Below are 19,300 nucleotides of genomic sequence, written 5' to 3'. Positions count from 1 at the left end.
TGACCCTTCATCCTGTTAGAAACAGTTCTGTTCACTGAAACTAATGTTACCAGTAGTAATAGCTGACAAATATATCTCTTCTCTTCTCAGTTGACTGTAATAAGCAACAATAACCAGGGTGGGCGGAGCTTAGCGACAAGTCAAATGAGAAAAGGCAAAACTTCAGGGACTCTAGTCAACATGCAATGCAGTAATAATCCACTAGAGGGGTCTGTTAAACTGTCAGCATGACATGAGAATTGCTTGTATGAACACTTGAATCACATCTGATCCAATACATGCAAATAATCAAAATCAGACACAGAAAAGACAGGGTAGTTACCAGTGGAATGAGTGGCCTGGAAGCCTTTCCTTTGCACTGAGGCGTCGGAGATGAAGCGCAGGTACATCTTGTTGCCTGTGGAAATGAGCGGTTCTGGAATCTTACTGCCACACAGACGGCTCAGGATAGGCATCTTGTCCGAGTCGCCGTCAAAGGCCTCCAGGTGATCATATGCGCATTCTTGGTGCTGCTCAATCTCGAACTCATTAAAAGACTAGAGATACAAAGACACAACAGAGAAAAAAAATGTAGGAGAAAAGAATTTTGCAGCATTCACTGACATTAATTCTAGGCAATCAACTGTAAGAAAAGGAGATCTCTCTTCTTTGACCTCCTCAGCTAGAAGTCGGACACATCTGACATATTTAAGGAGCAGATAAACATGTTTGGCTGTGACTGGGACAAGCCAATTTTCATTGCAGCGGCTATAGGAATTAAAATCTCAAGTTTCAGTTAAAAGAGACAATTACATTTTTATAGAGGCCTTGTTTGTTTCATGTACATTAGCAGAACTAAATGAAAAGCAGCTAAGTTTAAATAAATGCAATACAATACTAATACATTATTGAAATGATAGGGTAATTCAAAATTTTTTTTAAATAAATTAATACTTTTATTCAGCAAGGATACAAATAAAATGATTAAAAGTGAGAGAAAAGGCTTGTATTGTTACAAAAAAATGGTTCTTTTGAACTTTCTATTCATCAAAGAATCTTGAAAAATGCATCACTGTTTCCACAAACAATATTAAGCAGCACAAATAAACTTATCAAATTTGGAAAAAATATTTAATAAACATGCAAGGGTCAAGACGTGTGAATTCTGCATACATCTGTAGAGCTTTCTGTGGGAATAGGTTCCTTGTGGGACTAAACCGAAAATCGCTGCTTAAGGGCGTTGCCAAGATAGCCACTGAGTGAACTGGCTTGCCTTTACAAAACTTCAAACTGTGTTGTGTTGGAGCATCTCTGAACCACTGCATGAGTTTGAATTACATGATTTAAAGTTGTACCTTTAGTGTTTACAACATTGTCATTATGTAAAAAGCCAGCTGTTACGGCTACACAGAGAGAGAGCAATAAAAGCATGAGCGTGGTGATAAAGTTACTCTACAAATGTATAATGAGAACTTCAAACATTAATGCCAAAATTATATATTAATTCTAATGGAATCAATCCCCAAAACACTTCTACCTCATCCAAACAAACAATAAAATTCTCCTTTTTGTGACTTCACTTGCTTTCTGACAAGGGCCATTTAGAATCGCTTTAGGTCTAAACAGACGACTCAGAAGTCAGATCCAGAGAACAGTGGGAGACAATGAGGTCACCCTCTAAACCCCTGCCATAGCTGTCTGCTAACATGTTTGTTAATAGGTTCAAATCTGTGAATTAAAATATGAGCAAACAAGCACTGCTCAAGCTTTATTAATGCACTTTACTCGATGTCTTGGGTTTCTTGTATCTTCTGCATGTTTGTCAGACTTTGTACTGTCTATGTAATATAGGAGAGAGGGGTTTGGATGCATGTGTAAATGTTTGCATTGTGGTGTGTTTGTTTGCTTGAGAGGAGATTATACGTGTGTTTATGTGTCATGTGAGATTATCTGCCTTTGAACATGAGAGTAGGATTACATGTGTGTTTGTGTCTCTGCTCATGTGCTGCTTATTTGTACTGAGTGTAAAGTTTAAGGAGATGTTTTTGTGTAATGTAAACGTTGTTTAACAGATGCAAACGTATAGCACAAAATTATATAAAGACTCACAATCTTGACCCGGTGGCCTGGGGTTGCAGTGATGTCCCATGTGCACTCCTTCCTGCTGGGGTATTTGTCAGGCCAGTTCGGACTGCTGATGGTTCCACTTGTGCTGTGAATCTTGTGCTCACACTCAGCTGATAAACAAGTATGGGGTGAAGAGGGTAAAGATCATTAGAAATAGTGATGCAGCACAATAATAACACGTGAGTGATACAGTTTAGATAAGTCACCCACGAGTACATCCAGGAAATTTTCACTTTTTTGTGTTTGCGTTTACAAAGTATAGTGTTATAAAAAGTTTTTTTTTTTTAAATGAAAAGAAATAAACTAGCTAGATTTATGATGTTAATAACTGTGGAAGCATGTCATCACAATCTGTGAAAAGGATCCACTGTAGGTCAAAACACTTATGTCACAGAGGCGTTTGTCCAAATGAAGAGTAGCAAATCATACTTTTGAACTTTGCCCTGGACCATTAGACCATTAGAGAATGCTTAACCTTTAGTATGTTTACCTGGGCTCATGGGTTTACCTGCGACTCACCTTTCCAATAAGCTAGAGTAGATCTCTTTGACAAGAGACTAGCTTTCTTTAATGTATTCTCCCTCGTCCTACTAGAAAATGTTCAAAATATTATTTTGGCATTTTTGGCCAAATGTGTGTTTGCAGGTGCGAGTACTGTATTTGTGTGTGTGTGTGTGCACAAGGACAAGTGATTACAGCTAGATCCATGCTGTCAGTAAACCTGCTGTGACCCTGAGGAACCAGGTCAGACAAACATTTTCACCAAAACTCTGCTGAGTGTATATATGCATGTTAGAATGGGTGTGCAACTCTTTTGCTATAGTGTTATCTAATATGTATGACTGAGAACAATCTGACCTGCTGTTGTTTTCTCTGTCTCCACATACAGAAGAGACCAAAGCCTGAGACCACTAGTGAAAATGCTTGTATTTTGCATTACACATTATAAATTGTGAAAAGTTGAATTGATTAATGTACATGACTTTATTTGATTGAGCACTCTTTCTGCACTGTACTGATCGCACTTGTCTTTAAACATTTAGTTTTTGTAACTCATATTAATTTAATTTATGCAATTTTAATTTCCTTTAAATTAATTAATTATTAACTTTTTATTGTATAGCTTTTTAATTTTATGGACCTTTTATGATTTTATTTTTTTTAAAGTATAATTTCCTTGCCTTGTGTTTTAATGACAGTACCACAAACTATATAAACTCTACAAGTTTGTGTTTAACCTGATGGTCATCTTATCCACCATGATTTGAGAATGTTCCAAGATCATGTGCTTTAATGGAAGCATTTGACCTTTTGTACAAAAGAGTCCACATGGTCAATGACACAAATTTGGTTGATTAGTGACCTAGATGTTCTGAACTCTAAATGATGTTTCTTGACTTTATATCATAACTTTATTTTATTTTATTAAATTTTAAAACTTTGTATTTGTTGTAAAAAAAATTTTAAATCTGATTTTCAATGTGGTATCAGACTTTTGGAGCCCACTGTATCATGTACTGTATTACCGCTATCACAATACACACACACAAACACACATGAGCACTAAGTCTGGTTAAGCCTCTATTCTTTCCTCTCAAAATCAGGTCAGTGTGCATTAGTGAACAAAGATATTTTCAGTGTTCTGCCTCTGGTGTTCACACTTACACATGCACACGTTTCTCAGATACTATGGCTGTTTCAAATGCTATTGGCTTGTATGTGTTTGAATGTGAATACTTAAGGTGTCTTGAAAAGAGTTATTTGTGTGTGTTTCTAGGTCATATATCCTCTTAAGTGTGTTATATCAGCCCATTGGCTATCTGTGTTGTTCCCCCTCTCTGTAGTTTCATTGGACTAAATTTAAAATCATTAATTTTACAGTACCATCATTAAAAGCACAATACACCAGACAGCTCTTGACTACTGATATTCTTGTGTAAATACACTAGTAATACTTGTACAGGCAACTAGTAAAACTGGTCTATTGATACTACTGAGACTTTTAAGAGATACACATCTTGCACACACACACACATGCACATGCACAAAGGAAAATGAAAACAGAAGCAGGATTAAGACTTTGAAGCTTTGTGAAACTCCAGATGTTTAAAATCAGAATCAGTGAGCTAGTCTTGAAGAGACAGTAAAGACTGAATGAGCGAGTGAGTGTGTTGTGTGTGTGTGTGTGTGTGTGTTCCAGGATGCCGCTGGTTTAACTTCTTGACCCTGACTCTGGAGCTTAAAGGGTAATATCTCTATCCTCCTCTCCTTAGGTCTAGCTGTTTTTCTTTTCAACGAGAAACACACACACACACACACAGCTTTAAAGTTTCCAAAGCCCACAAAAATGTTAAAAGGCCTGCAGGGCAGAGCTCCACTGGAGGTTGACAGTGCTTGTATGAAAGGCAAGGTTTAATGGGAGACACTGTTTAACTATAACAGACCATCTAAATGCTTCAACATGTGCGGAGATCTGGAGGACAACTGTTTTCCAGTTTACTTTAACGCTTTAAGTTCAGTCACCTCATTAACTGTATTTATAATGCAGCTCTAACTATCAAGACCACAAACACAGTTTTATCATAAAATTATTAGATTAAATGTTTTTAAAAGTTTAGTCTGTTTTCATTTTATCTGACCTCACTTTGACTCGATAAACGGGGTTGTATTTTGCTTCTACGCCTTTAAGATCACTATGTAAACGGCCTCTTTTCGTATGTGAAATGATCAACTATGCTTTGTTGAGCACTGTAGGTTTGTTATCGGCTCCAATGTAGTTTTATTTATACAATAACTGCTCCATTCTTCATAACAAAATTTCTTCAAAGCCTGCATTATATTGTGACAGGTTCACATTGAAATGTTAAGGTCCGATTGAAATTGAAAAAAACATTCTATAGTTCAATCTTAATTGTAACTGAGATTTAAAAGCCAAAATAGAGACAAAAAGAGAAAACCTGCCAGAAGGCCAGCACAAAAATGACATTACTCTGCATCTTAAATGCATTAGTTTTTTTTTTTTGCTGTTCCTCAGCAGAATGCAGTATAAATCAACATGCTTACACATGCTAGAAGCACCACCGCCAGATGACTACCCTCACTTATCCTTTTCTAGCCACTATTATTCTTTTGCGAGTGCCTGTACATACCTTCCTTGCAGTCGTGTTTGTTCTCATGAAGAATAAAGCCATTGCGGCACTGGCACACATAGCTGCCAATAGTGTTAATACACTCATGCTGGCATCCACCATTATCCTTTGAACATTCATCTTTATCTGTAACAAAAAGTGAAGAGAGCGATGAATTGTTAGTTCATCTGAAACAGAAGGAAGATATGAGATCCAACCAAATCCTTTGATTGAGACATTTCGAAATCTGGTTAAGTAACAATGTGCTCTTCACTGTAATGATAAATTCTGACATCTGGAGTCTGAATTTTTCTATTAAGAGCAATTACAGTGAGTGATTGAGGTCCCATGCCTGTATCAGTTCATTAGCCAAAAGAGAAGGCAGAAAATCTTGAAAAGGACAGTGAGAAAAGACTAAAGATTCATAGGTCAATTTTTTATCTGTGATATTTCACCACAAAAACCTGCATCTTCTTCTGTAACCAGCCACAATCCATTTAACCACATGCTAAATGAACTGAAACAGAGCAATACCAAATTTAAATAAAGCCATTTTTCTAGCACACCTCCATTTTATGTAAATTAGGCTCATTATAGATGCATTTATTATAGATGTACCATTATCTGATTTGCATAATTCCTGCAGTTAATTGGGCACAAAAACAACACTCTTGCAAATAAACCAAGAAATCATTGGGCACAACTGCCCCCTTTTCCCCTTTTAAAACAAAGAAGGCAGGAGAAAATCATACTGTATGTTGTTGGGGAAGCGCTAAGTGATTAAGAAAAAGTGATAGAATATTTAGTCTGTGTGCTTGATAAGTGTAAATTAAATGTGTCACGTAATGGCTGAAAGTTCAGAAACAGTCAATGACTCCTTATGTTGGTGTTTTCCCATTGCGCATCTCTACACCCCCAGTGTCCCATGAGTCAGAAGCCTCATGAAAGCTGTTATTTCCGTGGAAGTCTCAGGTTTAGCTAATTATCACACTTCAACCACTGCTCAAAACCACCAGCATATTTATCATACAAACCCAATGAATGGCAGACGGAGAGAGCTAAAGAGACTCACGTTTTTGTGGGTCACCACACATTTTTCATAATTAATGCTGTTTTCAAAGCACGTCTTTAACCATTTCCCACTATGTTAGTGTGCAGATGATACAGTGAATGGCACCCTATTCTTATTTTTTTTAAAAAAGGGAAAAAAAGAATGCTTGATAATAAAATGTCACAGCTGAGGAGATAAGAGGAATTAAGTGTGCCTCTTAAAAATCAACCCTACTCCAAAAAAATAATTTTAAAAATCCAGTGTATCAAAATCTTGCTTTCTTTACTGTGCATATAGAAGAAATTAATCAGCTCTTTCACTGTTTCCAGTTCAGCGATCTCATTCGGCTCAGTACACACTCATACAGATTAGGAGTGTGTGGGAGAGCTCTGGGGACCTCCCTAAGTCTGCCGGCACTGGGCCAGCAAAAATCCAACCTCAGGGACTTCCAGACAATGAGAGTGACGCTATTATAACTCATTGAGAGTTGAGCTTATTCTTTCTCTCACCCAGATACAGCGTTACTCATTCACCATGTGCGTGTGCTAAATGTTCATTTGTGCATTTCATTTATGCATCCAGGAGATCCAAATATAAACAGATGAATCATAAAACTGCAGATCCTGCTTGTGCTTCAGCTTAAGCACGATAAGTTATGTGATTTTTCTATCAAAAAAACTAGCCATTAAGGAAAATGTTTGCGTCTTGTGCCTTCGGGTTTATGGTTATTAGATTAACTGACATGTCTTTGAAACGTGGGGTTTTGGAGAGAGGTCGTGTGGTCATGAGTGTGGTCTTTTATATTTAGAAAGTAATATTAATCCTACTATAATTCAAAATAATAAATAAAATGTTGCTATCCCCTAGTCAAAGAGATGATCTAGTTTTAATCACAATTATGTTGTTGTTTATCTGGTTCATCTTCTGGAATCAGAAAATCTATTTTTCTCTGTACCTTTGCCAACCAATTTGAGTCTTTTCATATCTTCTGGATCTCATGGGTGTGAGATTATTAAATAATAATAAAAACAGGGATTCACTGCACGGGGGAGGAAATGTTCACAACTGATGTGCTTGTTTCATGAAATTGTATTATGACATTATCATACTGTCATATGAATCTTCTATATATATATTACTTGTGTTTAGTTTATTACTAGTTTGTGAGCTCTTTAGACAAAAAACTGAATCATGTCAAGTGTAGGATAAAAATGGTTGCAAATAATATTTAATTATTTGTAAGAAAGTTATTCAATCTTATTATCATGCAAGTTCAACAAATGGGACATTTGTTGCCACAGAGACAGAGCCCAGTTTCCAAGAAGATGAATGGATTCTTAAAGGCACCTCAGATGTGAGGGCAAATCCATTGCAAAAAACCAATCAGGGGAGAGAAGGCTGTACCTGAAACATGCCTTGACATGACCTGCTGGCCAATCAAATCTGGCACATCATTATCAACGTCCTGGCAGGACAAAAATATAAAGAGGCGCTCTTTGCAGTGAGCGAGCCTGTCTGTGGAAAAGAACGCCCTGATTCACACACATTTAAAGTTTCAGTGCACTTTTCATTTTACAAATTACACAGTCAACGAGTTTACAAACACTTCCAGATGTTATTTACCCCAAAACATCTATATTTCACATTTACACATGACAATCACGCATCCAAACAGATTAAAATCATAACTGTGCTTAAATCCAGATTCCAGTGTTTAGATTAATGCTTTTGTACAGCCTGAACATTTCTAACCAAACCCACAGAACTTCTCATGATATAGTCGCGCGAGAAAGAGAGGGGGCATTTCACCTCGGTAAATGTTTGAAAAGCTTTCGAAATTTACATTATGAAATTCATATATACAAGCGAGCTTGGGTGGAGGTGTCAAAACATAGCTAAAGACGTCCAAATCTCCATTTCAATTGAATAGTGCTGACACGGTGGTCTTACCGGAGAAGAAATGAGCTTTGAAGCCTTTCTTGGAGACTGTGTTGTCGGATTTGAACTCGATTCGCATGTTGTTGTACTGGGAGGTGATAACCTCAGGAACCTCCGTACCGCAGTATTTCCCATGAAGCTTCGAGTCAGATGACAAACCGCTCCGCACTTCAACATAGTCATACTTGCACACCTGCACAAATAAAATATACAAATAACAGACTGATAAACATCAATCTTTCTGTCTGTCCGTTTGTGTATCTACCTACAAAAACAATAACACACTCTCCCACACACAGTTGGAGATTCTCACCTCATTTCCCTCTAGTTCAAAGGTTTCAAACTGCATGGATATGCTGTACTGAGTGGGAGCCCCCACTTGCCACCCACAGTTCTTATTGGGAGGGTATTCCTTAGGCCAACCTGGGGTAGTAATTGTGCCGTTCAACTTAGTCAGCAAGCCACCACATGCAGCTGAAAGAGAAAAAGAATGAGAACCAGTGTTATTTTAGTATCACCGATGCTATTAAAGTTTTTATTCATATTTTGTATTAGATTTATTTTTATATTTTCTCTTTTCATTTTAATTTTTGTTAATTTTTTTTTTAAATTTGTGTGTTTTTGTCATTTTATTAGTTTTTGTATTTTTGTGTTTTTATTTTAGTTAGGGTTTAATAATTTTTAATTACATTTTAGTTTTAGTTATTTTAATACATCAAAATAAACTAAATGGAAATAAGAAATGGTGCCTTGGTAACTAGCTTTTTTATATTTTATTTTATTTTATTTTACTTCAGTTAAGACATTTTATTTTAGGTACTGATTGATAAAAAATGTTTTTTTTTATGATTTTCATTTTAGTTTACTATAATAACCCTTGTGAGAACAAAGCTTTAAAAACACAACAGTGCAAGATTCTGTGGCAGTATACAGACTAATAAGCATTAAAATAAATAGACACTATAGCACAGTTTTTGATGGCTTTTGTGTTATATTTTAGCAAAACCACAACACATCGTACTTTATTAATGACAGAAACCATGTGGTTTCTGGGCAGAGTGAGTGTTGACTAAGTGCTGTTTGTTCTTGTTGTTTTCCTGTTGACTGCAGATGTTTTCCTGAACCAGTCAGTTTGGCTTGAGTATCCGCTGAGCATGTTTGAGTCAGGCAGACGGAAGCACCTGTGTGCAGTGTATTCACACACAAACATTCTCTTACCTTCACAGCTCTTCTTGTCAGGGGCCAGTTCGTATCCAGGATCACAGGCACATTTGAAGCTTCCTAATGTGTTAACACATCTCTGTTCGCAGCCCCCATTATCTGGCTTCAGACACTCGTCTTCCTCTGTTTTAATAACACGGACACAGAGTAACATCAGTTGAATAGACAAGAGCCAACTCATTAGCATCTGATAGCACTATTTTGTTACATGTGTGTGTACCTTTGAAGAAGTTTGCAGCAAAGCCTGCTTTATTAACCGTCCCATCAGAGACAAATTTCATCCAGAGGGTGTTAGAGGTGGAATGGATATCTTCAGGTTTATCATAGCCACAGAATCGACCAATCAGAGGGCTGTTCTCAGTTAGTCCATCTCTAACTTCTAGGTAGTCATATGCACAGCTGTCATGCCTCTCGATCTGCACAAACACAGGCACAATGCAGTATGTGTTAATGGCATTAGCATGTCAATGGCACCTTAGGTGTTAGTGCATAGGAAACAATCCGATAAAAACAGGATCTCAGGCATCTCTGTGTATATTATATGCCAGGCTCTCAGGTCTGGTACATGTCCTGCTCTTTATAGACTGCATGCGTGCAAAAGAAAGTGTGAATATGTGTATGCAAAGGCAGAGAGTGTGTTTTCATTCCCTCTGAACAATTCGACACCTTTGACCTACTGACACACACAATGGTCTGCATACATACGGTATGACTTGTAACAACATTCTGACGTTTTAAGGTAAATAATCAAACATGCCTGGAAAAACTCAACTTGACAAAGATGTGTGCCTATTTGTGCATGTATATCATAAATATTATGTTTAACTTTAAACAGCATTTATTTTTGTAAATAGCAACAACTATCCTCAGAATGAAAAGACAAGGGAAAAGTAGAAAAAGGAAAGAGGAAGGCTAAAGTGAAAACAGAAATTAACTGGAAATTAATAAAGAGAATACAGCCAAAAAAGAGGAGACAACCTCACCTCAAAGACCTGAAAGCTCAAGCCCACGCTGTAGCCCTCAGACACTGTGATCCTCCACACACATTCCTTAGATGGACGGTAGTCATCTGGATAGTTTGGAGACTGAATCTGTCCAGAGTCCTTACTGATCTCCCCTCCACATATTGCTGCCAGACACATAGCAAAGAAAGAGAGAGAATTAGACTTTTACTCTGTCATCAGCAATATTTATGCTATTTTCAATGCGTCTAAAAACCATACTATTTATTAAAATCATATTTTAATATTATTTATAAAAACATATTGTACTGCTTATGCTGGTTTACACCCATCATAAATCAGAAAATGAAGAAGGAAGAGTTTTTTGGATTTTGCAAAAAAGACCAGGTGTTATGGGTACTAACTGTCCCCACATGCCTACACTTGTATGCTGAGTGTGATTCATTGGCCAATTTTTTTTTCCTAAATTTCTTTGGACATCACAATAATTTTATCTTTTGTTATCTTTTGGGCACGATAAATGTGTAGTTAAAATCTGATATTGAGACAGCCCTAACACACACACCTTCATAGACTGCTGCAAATCCCTTTCCAACCCAGTTGCTGCTACTGCGGAATTCAATCCACATCCGACTGTCGGTAGAGACCAACACTTCTGGAATTTTATCACCACAGAAGCGACCTGCACAGATACACACACACACACACACACACAATAAATAATAGTGCCCCATAAGCATGCATTGCATTGGTAATACATATTATCGCTTAATATATTCCATATTATTCCTGATGAGTCCACCAGCATGCATGTACCCAGCAATGGCGCTTTCCTCCAGTATCCGTCACGAACCTCAATGTAGTCATACCAGCACAGGCTGCTCTTGTAGAGGTCCATAGTGGTGAAGTTTAACACTATCTGAAATGGGCAGCACACATGCAGCTGTCATATACATCAAACTTCACACATTAGATCAGCGTTTCTTTATCTACAACCTCGTAGTCAAGACAATTACAGGAAGAAATGGATTAAAAATTGCAGATACAGATAAATGTGGAACATTTCAGTAAAACTTAACACACAGAAGTGTCTTACCTTCTCCCCAGGTGTGACAGAGATCCTCCATACACAGTGTGTATATGATGGGTATCCATTAGGATATCCTGGAGATGAGAAATTCCCCACTGAGTCCTGCAGTGTTTCACCGCATGCTGGATAGAGACCAACACAATAACATAATTAATGAGTATAAGTGCAAAATTCCATTTATTATACATATAAAAAAACTTGAATGTGTAACTTTAATCAGATGTTAAGTTAGTAAACTCTTTAAAAGATTCAGTGTATGATTCGTGAGTCTTTTGACCAATTCATTAAAAGTACCAACTAAACAGTCACTTGCTCAAGAATCAGACTACACTGGACGTGAAATATGTTAAATGTGTTAAAGACAACACAATAGAAAGATGTTCACAACTCAGCTAAAAAAATTATTGTATCGTAGCGCTGTATAGTCAGCAGTGGCGGAGCGCCACCGCTAAATAGCAGTGCAGGAAACAGATACACACACACAATGAAGTAACACAGTCCTATTGACTGTTCTAATGAGATCTCAGGAGCCAAACATTGCAGGATAGGAGAGCAGATTCTCTGTTCAAGAGAAGCCAAATCATCTGCTAACATTTGCCAAATGTTCCTCCCAATTAGCGATGTAGCGGTTGGCCAAACATTTGTCTTAGAGGCCTCTGTTTTTCATCACAGCTCATTGGACAGTGATTGCGTATGGAGGTGCTTTTGGGTGTCAATTTCAAGGAAATATAAAGACGTAGTCAAGTCACACAACAATCCGATGCAGAGTTGTGCGGCAGATAAGCTGTTATCTTTGGCTTGGGTGGAGACAGTCACCCCTATTTCAGACTAAACTTTGACACAACCTGTATGTAACAGCAGAGACAGGAACTTTGGACTTACAACAGTAGTTTCCAAAACTTACACTGAAAATTATGTCATCATTTACTTTATTATTATTTACATAATTTATCATGTCACCCATGTCAATTAATTTTTCTTTTTTACCCAAAACATAAAAGCAGATGTTGGGCATAATGTCCAAGCTGCATTTTCCATACAAAAAACATTAATGGTGATTTACACATTCATAACCAAAAATGACCAAAAAGTAATTTGGGTTATTTTTATAAATCTTTTAGTATCCTTTTGTCTTTATGTCTTTCTTGGATCATTTTTCCTCCACCTACCTTGAAGGGAAAAAACAGACCTTTTTTTGTGCTTCACTGGGTACCCTACTCCTTTTTGGCAAACTGTCTAATAAAAGTGGGCTTTCAGTCTACAAATTTTGTCACAGACAGTGAATACTGTGGAAGAGAGAGAGCTTTGTCTTTGTATGTGAAGTAGGCCATGCGTCACGCATTTACACACACACCCTCACTAGTAGTGCATAAACTCAAAACAATACAGCAGTAAAATAACACACTTATATACCACTCACATGGACACACACATGCATAGGCAGTAGAGCGAGAGGGTCTTATCATGCTCTTTGTCCCTAAAATGTCAGGGTGGCCCTCTTTTCTTTCCTGAGTGAAAAACACATTCATCCATCCACTGACCCTCTTGTCCTATGTAGGGTTGCAATTTGGTGTCTCCAATGCACATACTCCAAATGTCTTTGGATTGTGGGAGAAACCGGAACATATGGAGGAACCCACGCCAACATGGAAAGAACATGCCAACTACACACAGGAAGGTCTTCTAGCTTAGCTGGGACTTAAACCAGGGATCTTCTTGCAGTAAGGTGACAGTGCTACCCACTGAGCCACTGTAAGAAGCTCATGTGCATCATAAAACTGAGAAAAACAAATGATCTCATGCAAGCTGACACTATATTGGCTAGAAACAATTATCTGCACATAAAGTGAGGTCATCTTCCTGCAGTTAACACCCTTGGTTTCCTTGGTTTCCTTCATTTAAATTTCACTCTCTCTCTCATACACACTCACACACACTGTAGTCCTACCTGGACATCTGTATAGCTTCTTGGCTTGGGATATATCTCCTTTGCTGAGTCTAGTTCTCTGACCGATTGCAGGCCTGACACCATTCTCATCACGAGAGGGAAGAATCGTGTCCAAAAACATTCCTCTACAGAAGAGAAAGACAAAAAGGAGAACATATATATTTGAATAGAAAGTTCTGAATTAAATTAATGGGTGTGAAATTCCTAGTGTGTGACAGAAGTCTTACCTGGAGAAAGTGTTTCTGGCATAATGCATGATGCTGTCAAAATCATACGGCTCACCAAGAGAGTTGACATCCCCTGGTTCCATCTTAATGAAGTTATACTCCTGACCTAAGTGTGCACAGATACACTCATATTAAAACAGATAGACTACCTTTACAAAGCCAGCATTTAGAATTTATTTACTAACAGGTGTGACTATCGAATTGTCCTGTTCATACAACAGCAGCTCATATATTGTCTGCATGAAGAAATAACTGGAGTCAAGTCTTTTCTATTCTTGTGATAGCCATGAATAATGCCTGTAACCACTGCACCAATGACTTAATTAAGTACCAAAGGTGGTAATTTCAATAACACAGAAAATTCTTAATATAACTGAGACAATTTTAGTTAAACACTAGTACAAAGCTCAAATATTGTCATCAAAAATAATAAAAAAGTACTTTTAATTGGAGGAGAAAAATGATGAGTGAATATTAAAAATATCTCCAAATTGATCATTTCCGTCTTAAGTAAAAATGTAGGGAAATCATTTTGCTTATTGGTTATCAATGTTGTTTATTAAAAAAATGCTGTTAAAAAATGTTTGTTAAAATGCTGTATTTATGAACCAAGACTGAATCCATATTCTGCAGCTATGTGAATGCAGTCATATTGAACCAGCAGTTACCTGGTAGGGTGCAAAGACTTGAGTCATGGGTCATGCAGTACCTGGCTGGATGTTGTCCCGAATGATGGTCACATGATCGTCACGGTCAGGTCGTGTGTGCTCGTGCCAAAAGCCAATTACGTGTCCAAGTTCGTGAACGACAATGCCAAACTTGTCACAGTTCTTCCCAATGGATATTGCCTGGGGACCATTACCACGACGGCCGACATAAGAACAACACCTTGAGAACCAATAAATAAAACGTTAAAAGTCTGTAATTACTGAAATGTCAGCATCTTGTTGGCTCACCCCACTCTTGAATAACTCAGATTCTGATTATGTCACAGAAGTGTCAATGTTTGTAATGAGGGGGGTGATGGGAGGTGAGCTGAACTAATGCTTAGTTGTTTGGGGTAACGTAGTTTAGTGTGGGTTGAACAGGGGATAGTGTGAAATGATGAGACCTGATTAACGGTAATTAGGGTGACTTGGGGTTAGCTTTCAGATTCTTGCCATGTTGTTTCCTTAATGACAAATAAGCACACAATGTTCACCTCTGACTGAGTGCCAGTGCAATGAATCACAGGAGAGACAAAGAGGAAAGAGAAAGAAACTGGTGGGTCCCAAAATAAGTGCCAAAAGACAGTCTAAAGCAGTGGTTTTGCTTAAGAACGCAGATTTTAAGTTGGGAATCAAGTGGCCACTTCCATATAAAAACTGTTAATTTTCTTTCCCTTGCTGTCTATGACCCTCATAACAGACCTGTGACCCATTTGTAGGTTTCGTGACTCACCAGTTAAGAACCACTTGTCTAAAGTATTGATGCAATATTGTGAGAAAAAGAATTACAATATATGGATATTCGATTGTGCCGGCATTCAAGTTGTGCTATTCAAGTTGCTCTGTATTGTGTGTGTTGCATTAAGCAGGTGAGAATATTTGGCACATTAAGGTGAATTGTTTCACTAGCTGGTTGCCAAAGCCCGCAAATCCGATTATTATTAACAGAAATATTGCCAGCAGCCTCACAAATCTGCTGACTCTAAAGTTTGTGCTCTGATCAGCTATGTTTCCATATGCAGATCAGTTACTGTATTTGATGTGCTGTTCATTTTGATTCTCTCAATTGTTTTTCTGAATAACAATAGCATGTTGCCACTTATGCTATATGGAATGAAATATTTAGTGTTTCAGTGTGCAGTGGTTGAGGATTTTGTGATTTCAGAGATTTACATTGCCCCAAAGGTCCTGTTTCCAACTGATATTAAGATGCATTTTTGTGATTTGATTACAAGCAGTCAGTGCTTAAGGTGCGGGGAGGGTGGGGCCTTGGTGAAATCCGAACACAGTCTTAATACAAGGTGGAAACAGGGCCAAAGTAAGGTCAAACCTGTGAAGTCAGAGTTCGAGGAATCCAGATGGAATCTCTATAGTCCACCATTAAGCATGTCTCAGACACTCAAACACACCCACAAACAAAGCAGTAATCTCGATTCCACTCGCTCACTATTTATAACTTGGATTAGAACACCTTAATCCCTCATTTCATAGACATTGATAGTGTGTAGTAGACACACATGAACACAGAGAGATATTCAAACAAATAAAAGGAAACACTCAAAATAAAACACATTCACCAATCTACATCATAAAAGAGAGAATAATATTTAGCCAAAACAAACATGCATCTATTTTCTGTAATGCTGCTTTGGAACCATTTCTATTGTAAAATTAATAACTTCCGTTGAGTTGAGTTGAACTGAAATTAATTGAACTTTTTAACTAGTGACAGTGACTACTGACATTTGTGCAAAAGAAATAGACATCAAGCCTGTCAACACTTTCTCAAAATACAAACATACACACATGGGCCCAAGCTATGTGCCAAATGCTTAAAAAGCACATAGAGTCGAGTAGAAGGTTAACACTCAGTGCTTGTGTTGGTCTGTCAGCAGGTTTATATCTGAATGACGTCTGCTGATTATAACAGATATGACCACACTGAGATGGATAATATTATGTAATGCTCTCACAACCTCTCTCCCCTCCACTCTATTCTAGCCTTGTCCTTCTGTCAATGGTCATTCTGCCTATTTCTCTGTTATCTGTCTGGATCTGCCTCATTATTTCACCTCACCTTCCATCAGCATCATTCCCACAGAGATATTTAACATCCTCAGTTTCCTTTTCATTCCAGTTTCCATAACATTCATAGACTGATAACACTTCTATTAGTGGTTAAAATCCTTCTTATCAGGTGTTGTGTAATATTAAACAATGCTATATGTGATCAAATAATCAATTAAAAGCCAAGTTTTCAGATATGAACAATCGCCAACAATGTTTATCTAGACTTATGCGATTTCCGTCTTCCCTTCTCCCTCTCTCTCTTCCTTGTTAACACACTGTTAGGATTCCATTCCTAAGAACAATGGGCGGTTTGCTCACCGTGGTAACAGGGAAGGAAGGAAAGCCAGGCCGACTGTAGTCATCTCAGTCGACTCTCGCTCCCTCGCTCTCGCAAACACACACATACCTTTGTTTTAAATACACTTTACAGGATACACTCATAACAATGAGAGCTGAGTATCTGAGTGTGTTCCTTAATAACCACAGCATTTCATTCAACCTTTCTTACACCCAGTACATGCAAATACTAATAGAGCCCAGAGGTGAAGAATCTCTAATTTAGATAGTACCCCAACAAAGTGCTTTATACCCCAGCAAAGTGGAACTGGTAGCCAACCTTGAAGTGTTTCATGCATTTTAAATGAAACATGCAGCAAATAATCATTCACAATAAGATTTATAATATGCATTTAGAAAATAGATAGGATGAATTTTCATTTCATGCTGACTTCATTTCAATTATTCCATTTTCAAATATCGTAAATGTGAACTGATTCATTATAACTTCTGATCAATAAACCAAATGTAGATAGTGGAGTCAAGAAGATACTAAGACTTAAATTACTTGGGATGTAAACACCAACGCCAACATTAAACACCATTACTGAGTAGCTTGGTGTCAGAAGCACAAGTGTTGTGATGGATGGCACAGTATCAATGTGTGCATTACTATTTTAAAATGTTATATAATTATAGAGAACACACAAACACAAACCCGCAGGGTCTGTAGGTGAAGACGATGTAGCTCTCCTCATCAGTTTTCTCGATGAAGGTCACACATGTCTGTTTCTCCCAGTGTCTCATTGCTTGCTTTAACATGGCCCTCTGACTTCCTGAAAAACACATACAGAAATCATTGTGTAAATCACACACACTCATATACTGAAATTAAGCACACAGACACTCAGGTCCCCTTACCGGTGAAGTTGCCTCCTATGACGTAAGGGATGACACCTCCGGGCCAGATCTTCTCAGCTCGGGATGTGGCAGCACGTGGCACTCGAGACTTCTCACCTCTGCCGCTGTTTACACTCTTCCCTCCAGCTTTGGAGCTCGACACATCTTTACTGCTGTTCACCGGCCACAACTCTACACCACAGACAGAGCCTTTTTTAGAGTCTTTTTGAGAGTTTATTCTCTAATAGTTAAATATACGGTAACACTTTATTTTGATGGTCCCTTTTGAAAGCATGCATTTTTAAAGCAGATTCACAATAATAAACAAGAAAATAACAGTATTTATGTTGCAAAGTTATTCAATTATGAAACAAATAATTTAAGCTGTAAACCAGCTCTAAAAAGACAATAGTGCCATTATTTAGCTCAAATTAGTTCAATATAAACTAAATCATGATTTTTTGAGTAAAGAAATCTTGGTCTCTTTTGAACATTCTGTTGACAATAAGTAATGTTGTATCTACATGTCTACTAACTCTCATCAGAGTATTAGTAGACGGTTTGCTTAATATCTGCTAACTCTTTATTGTCATGGTCTCCCAACAAACTATCTACTGACTATAAGTAACGTTGCAAGTACATGTCAACTTATTCTAACTAGGGATGCACCGATACCACTTTTCCAGTACTCGCCCGATACGATACTTTTATTTTTGGTACTTGCCGATACCGAGTACAACTGTTCATGTTTTGCTCTATGGTACATCATCTTTAATTTAATAGCATTAGAGCTGCTTCATTGCAGCGGCTTAGTTGGCTACTGTAATCACGCGCTTTGCTGTAATAATGCAGGGAACCACTCAATATAAATCTCCTGTGATATTTTCAGAAATAGACGTTTTTTTTCATCTGAAATGTGCTGCGATTTATATCCCAAAGCCACTCATATAATGCAGAAACACTCAAGCACATGCGCAACGCGTGCAGGTATTTGTACTGATGCAGAATAGTACGCATTTCACACAGGCTGCTAGATTCACTTTCATCAACAGAATGTGTTAAAGGGACCATCAAAATAAAGTGAAACCAAATATACATATGCACAAGCTCTTACTGCAATAAAATTCATCCTGCCAACACATGACAGCACTATTGTTATGATTCCAGTGCAATAAAAATCACCAATTGTGATATTTATTTATTAGATATTTTAAGGCTGTCGCGATTCGTCGATTCTATTCGACTATTCGATTTTTAAAAATCCTCGACTTCATTTTGCCTGCGTCGGCTAACCGGCAATATAACGGAAGTGGCGCATTTCACGGACAAGAATCCATAAAACACATTATTAGACTGTTTTCCAAGGCTGCATGATATATTAAACTCACTTAAAAATCATAATTAAGCATAACTGTGAATTCACAAACGCTACGATTTAATTAAATAATTATATGTGATGCAATTATAGGTGTGTAGGTTACGTACATGCGTCTCATAGCGGCTCCGTTCACAGTAATGTGTGGAGCGGCTCAAACTCCATCTCTGCATGTTGTTGTGAGTTTGGGTTTATTATAACGTTCATCTGGGAATGCAACATGCACTATTTCATCAGATTTGTAAGGTAAATCATTTATAAATCTACGCAAACACAGGAGAATACATCGCGGTTTCAAAAT

The 19,300-nt window shown here is 37.6% G+C and overlaps 1 protein-coding gene across 1 annotated transcript in view; it reads right to left on the bottom strand.

Moving 5' to 3' along the window:
- The window catches only part of LOC107656041 (dorsal-ventral patterning tolloid-like protein 1), a 57,313-nt gene that overhangs the window by 2,823 nt on the left and 35,190 nt on the right, over positions 1-19,300 (bottom strand). Inside the window, exons 4-19 of the mRNA XM_016443699.1 lie at positions 17,646-17,816; positions 17,443-17,560; positions 14,381-14,559; positions 13,672-13,777; positions 13,445-13,569; positions 11,503-11,618; positions 11,223-11,325; positions 10,972-11,088; positions 10,428-10,573; positions 9,665-9,860; positions 9,442-9,567; positions 8,537-8,697; positions 8,236-8,416; positions 5,256-5,381; positions 2,089-2,216; positions 323-536 (exon numbers count right to left, since the gene is read on the bottom strand). Coding sequence (XP_016299185.1) covers positions 323-536; positions 2,089-2,216; positions 5,256-5,381; positions 8,236-8,416; positions 8,537-8,697; positions 9,442-9,567; positions 9,665-9,860; positions 10,428-10,573; positions 10,972-11,088; positions 11,223-11,325; positions 11,503-11,618; positions 13,445-13,569; positions 13,672-13,777; positions 14,381-14,559; positions 17,443-17,560; positions 17,646-17,816 — 2,313 coding nt within the window. The remainder of the gene's footprint in view (positions 1-322; positions 537-2,088; positions 2,217-5,255; positions 5,382-8,235; positions 8,417-8,536; positions 8,698-9,441; positions 9,568-9,664; positions 9,861-10,427; positions 10,574-10,971; positions 11,089-11,222; positions 11,326-11,502; positions 11,619-13,444; positions 13,570-13,671; positions 13,778-14,380; positions 14,560-17,442; positions 17,561-17,645; positions 17,817-19,300) is intronic.

This window comes from Sinocyclocheilus anshuiensis, unplaced genomic scaffold (assembly GCF_001515605.1).
Source record: "Sinocyclocheilus anshuiensis isolate Anshui unplaced genomic scaffold, SAMN03320099.WGS_v1.1 scaffold85, whole genome shotgun sequence".
Classification (NCBI taxonomy): domain Eukaryota; kingdom Metazoa; phylum Chordata; class Actinopteri; order Cypriniformes; family Cyprinidae; genus Sinocyclocheilus; species Sinocyclocheilus anshuiensis.
The sequence above is the reverse complement of the archived record's forward strand: the minus strand, read 5'-3'. Positions and strand labels throughout refer to the sequence as shown.